We start from the raw sequence: 4183 nt of genomic DNA, 5'->3' as shown, positions 1-4183 counted from the left end.
CCCCAGATTTTCCGGCCAATGAACCCAGCGGCGAACTATCCAATTTCAGCGCGAGGGCCATGGTTCGCTCGAGACCTTGGGGATCCAAAACTTCGACCATGTTCTTGATGTCTGCCCGCAACCCATTTTTGAAGGCACACTCTAGAACATCAACATCAACACGCGTGAGCTGACCCAACAATTCTTCGAAGCTGCGTACATACTCTAGGACCGAACCCACTTGCTTCAGAGAAAACAATCGGGCTTTCGCCGACCATGCGATTTGCACATCAAAACGCTCCAATAGTCGTTGTTTAAAATCAGGCCAATCGATAAACGGCCGATTGTGCTGCCATTCATGCCAGTGAAGCACTTCTCCATCAATACTGAGTGTCGCGTAACGGAGTTTATCCGGATCGCCGATATTACCGAACCGGAAATAACGTTCCGCTCTGACGATCCAACCTGCAACGTTGTCACCTTCAAAAACCGGTATTTCAATTTTCCGTAAAGTGAAATCGTTACCCGGTGCTTGCAGAGACATCGGTGCTTCCTCAAGTCCCACCTCCAGCGCTTGAGTGACCGTGGGTAACGGATCCACCTGAGCCGATGACCCAGGGACGTCGATCGGTGTCTTGCCGCTAGAGTTCGGCGATGTCTGAGCACACGTTGACTGCTCCCCAGTGATAAGAACGGATGGATGTTTATCAGGTGGATTGCGTTGGTCGAGCAAGGATCGCATCATCTGCTCCAACACCTCCATCCGACCCATCTCTTTCTGGACAACAGAAACCTGACCTTGCATCACCCCCATGGCTGAAGCAAATCTGTCCTGCATAGCTCCCATGGCAGACTCGAATTTTCCCAGTTTCGAGTTCACCAAATCTTCCAATATCTCAATCCGATTGTCTTTTGGCGGTATGATAGGATCGATAGAATGCTCTGATACCACTTTTAATAGAACCTTGTATAGATAATAGAGATTTGTATTTCAAAAGAAACCCAGAGAAATACAAATACTAGGTTTACAGAGAAGAACACCACTCTCTTCTACTCCACTCTCAAATAAAAACCAACATGACCCCCACCCAAAAGAGAAAACATAGATATACAGTAGTCATGCCTCAACAGAATTGCTGAGGTGGCAATTTGATTCTCTTCCCCTGTACATAACAACCCCTTGCACCCCACCTACGTGCTGGTAATCCCAAATCCTAGGTAATCATTGTTGTGCTGCCACCTGTCTCGGAATGGTTTTCCCAGTCTTCTCCCTCGAGGTGTCTTCCTCTCCTCGCTCCGCAACGCTTCCAGCCATGGCTTCCCTTCGATTCCTCTTGTTCCTCCTCCGATACACACGCAGGGGTTTATCAGAATCATCATCTTATAATATATACTTGATAGTTGCACCCACATGCTTACAGATCAAATAATACGCCTCTCAATACTTCTACCTAATTAAGAAGAGACAACAATTTGGCCAATGAAAAATACCAAATAATATTCTCTATAGAAACCTAAAACAAAACACTAGGGTTCTTTTATGTACGGTCGACCAGGTATCTCTCAGCCACTGCCGCGTGAACAGCGGCTCCGACAGGCAACATGTCCTCGTCGATGGTGAAATGAGGGGAATGTCCGATATGGACAGACCCCAGCTCCTCGTTCCTGATGCCGATGAAGTAGAAGGCGGAGGGGATGATTTCGGAGTAGAAGGCGAAATCCTCTGCACCCATCATTTGAGGAGCCACTTTGAAGTAGCTTTCCCCGAGCAAATCCACCGTCGTTTTCCTCACGTGTTCGTACATTGCCTCGTCGTTTATCGTCGGAGGGTAAATCCCGCTCTGGTTCTCGAAGAAATTCACCGTTGCTTCGCAGCCGTATACTCCCACTTGTTCTACCGTCACCTGTTCGGTATACAAAAAAAGAATGCAACTTTTTACGTTTGAAATCCCATCACTTGTTTCCGGTCAGTTAACCAAAATTGTGTTGGTTTTGGAGCTAACCGGTGTGAAAACCATGTTCTAATCGGCTTAAACGAGGGGGAAGAATGCTTAGTTCTTGAACTCAGGCGACTGAAAAATGCCTAGTTTTTGGACGGAACCGAAATGAACCGGACTTGTTATTTGAATGTTTTCGAGCCTACGAGTTGCATGGTTTCAGATAGTGAATCTTGTTACCGATGTGGAAACTAAAAATGCGCGGTTTGACGCCGGTTAAGTCCGTGGAAACTCAACCCAACCGAACTAAACCGAAATTGCACCAACCTCTTGAATACGCGTCATGAGCTGGTAGAAGCTTGCGTTGGAGAAAGCTCTGAACGTGCCACTGAGAACCACCTTGTCCGGTGGCGAGTCGAGGCTGTGGCCGCCGTCGAATGACGTCACCGACACAACCTACACGGCAGCACAAATATTGAATTTTCTTAAAGAAAAAATAAATCAAATCAACTATATATATTGGTCCAAATTTAGTTTCACATTTCTTCAAATTTTTTTTCCCGAAACCTGAGCGTCAAGAGGACTGGCTTCGCGGGAAACAATGTTCTGCAAGCTGATGACGGCGGCGGATGCGGCGAGGATCAGATCGGCGGAGCCACCGCCACCGTTCTCCGCAGTGATGACTGCCCGGAAAAACCCACATCCGGCGAGCAAAGGGCCGCTCCGGGAACCGATCACACCGGTCGGATGGTTGTGGGACACGTGTAGGGCGAACATGGCCTCCACATCTTCGAGGGCTCCGTCTCCTATCATCTTCTTCGCGCCGTTCCCGGCTTCTTCCGCCGGCTGGAATATCAGCACCACTGTTCCCTGTTGTAATCAGCGACACATTTCGGAATTTTAATCATTATTATGAACCGCAATTATCACATTGGAGATAAAATGAGACAGCTGTAATGATTTCACTTTATTATTATTTTTTTCGGCAAGGAAAGGGACAATGTTAGTTACCCCCAACAAGTTCAATAAATGTCTGTAGTGTTAGGTCGAATTCACATTATCCATATATAATGCTTAAACCAAGAAAAACAAAAAAGAAGCACCATTATAATATGCAAAGTTATATCCACCCATAAGTCAAATCAAAGTTACCGATTTTCACCCAAATTTGATTAATTCAACCAATGAAACGGTATCCAAAACGTATGTCTCATCCTGAATTTGAACTCCAAATTTGAAGAAGGTTATACACCCGAGTTTTCCAACCCATGGAATTAGGCAGGGTTTTGATCCAAAATATCCCGTTACCAAAAAAAATATTTACCAACTTTCGTAATCTTTCTCGAGCCTAATACGATTCTAATACACAATATTAACGAGTATAAAAGATTAATTAACCTTGAGAAGATGCTCTCGAGCTTTAAGTATATTGGCGGCACCAAGAAGCATAGCCACATGGGCGTCATGCCCACAAGCATGCATTTTGCCTTGTATTCTGCTTTTGTGTTCCCATTCAACCGCTTCCTGCGCCCACACACAACACAGTTCGAGATTGATGGACCACCATACATACATCCAACCATACCCTTATAGATCTTTTTTTTTTGGGTAATGTGAGATCCAAAAAACAATTCATTGTGAAAGGTTAAATAAACGTGAGTGTGGATGAACCGAATCTTATATAAATACATGGTGTATAGCGAATTTCGGGTATAATTTTTTTTAATCCAGAAGTTCACTTGATATTCCGTTCAACTATATCTCTCAAAGGTTTGGAAATGGGATCTCTAGAGCGAATCCTATTCCTAAGAGATCGATTCTAGGGTTTGCGCAGCGGATGTAAAACAAAAATTATTAAAACCCTAGAACCATGCTGCTATGAATCGTAGAAACGTTAGAACGCTTACCTCAATCGATCTGGGGCCTGTATCAACTGAAGAACTCGAGAAGTCATCCGGAAATCTTCTCTCATTTCTCTCTTGGCCTTTTCTCTCATTCCGCCGACGGTCATCTCCCTTGTAAGACCGCCGGCGTCCCCTTGGTTCGTTTTGCCACTTAATAAAACCGTCCTCGTGTTTTGGATTCATCTCGACTTGTCCCTTTGTTTCTCGTTTCGCCCCTCTTCGATTCTCGTACGTCGAACGACCCGTGCCCGAGGAATTCTGCCAAGTTCCCACACTTGTTCGAGAATTCCTGCACTCGTCCGTACCGAGCACTCAATACATCCGATAGACTTCTGTCCGTCAAGTCCCGGCCGTCTGTCTGAG

At 45.5% G+C, this 4183-nt stretch overlaps 1 protein-coding gene across 1 annotated transcript; it reads right to left on the bottom strand.

Annotated features, from left to right (window-relative positions):
* Positions 1 to 1319: 1319 nt before the first annotated feature.
* LOC104808247 (IAA-amino acid hydrolase ILR1-like 6) lies at positions 1320 to 3680 on the bottom strand. Its single transcript, XM_010533895.2, has 4 exons — positions 3315 to 3680; positions 2484 to 2786; positions 2244 to 2372; positions 1320 to 1883 (listed from the first exon to the last, which is right to left on the bottom strand). Exons 1-4 carry the CDS (start codon positions 3489 to 3491, stop codon positions 1518 to 1520), a joined length of 975 nt encoding a protein of 324 aa, XP_010532197.1. The 5' UTR covers positions 3492 to 3680; the 3' UTR covers positions 1320 to 1517.
* Positions 3681 to 4183: the final 503 nt, after the last annotated feature.

Source organism: Tarenaya hassleriana, unplaced genomic scaffold, assembly GCF_000463585.1.
Source record: "Tarenaya hassleriana unplaced genomic scaffold, ASM46358v1 Cleome14, whole genome shotgun sequence".
In the NCBI taxonomy this organism is placed as follows: domain Eukaryota; kingdom Viridiplantae; phylum Streptophyta; class Magnoliopsida; order Brassicales; family Cleomaceae; genus Tarenaya; species Tarenaya hassleriana.
This window is presented reverse-complemented; position numbering and strand designations above follow the sequence as displayed.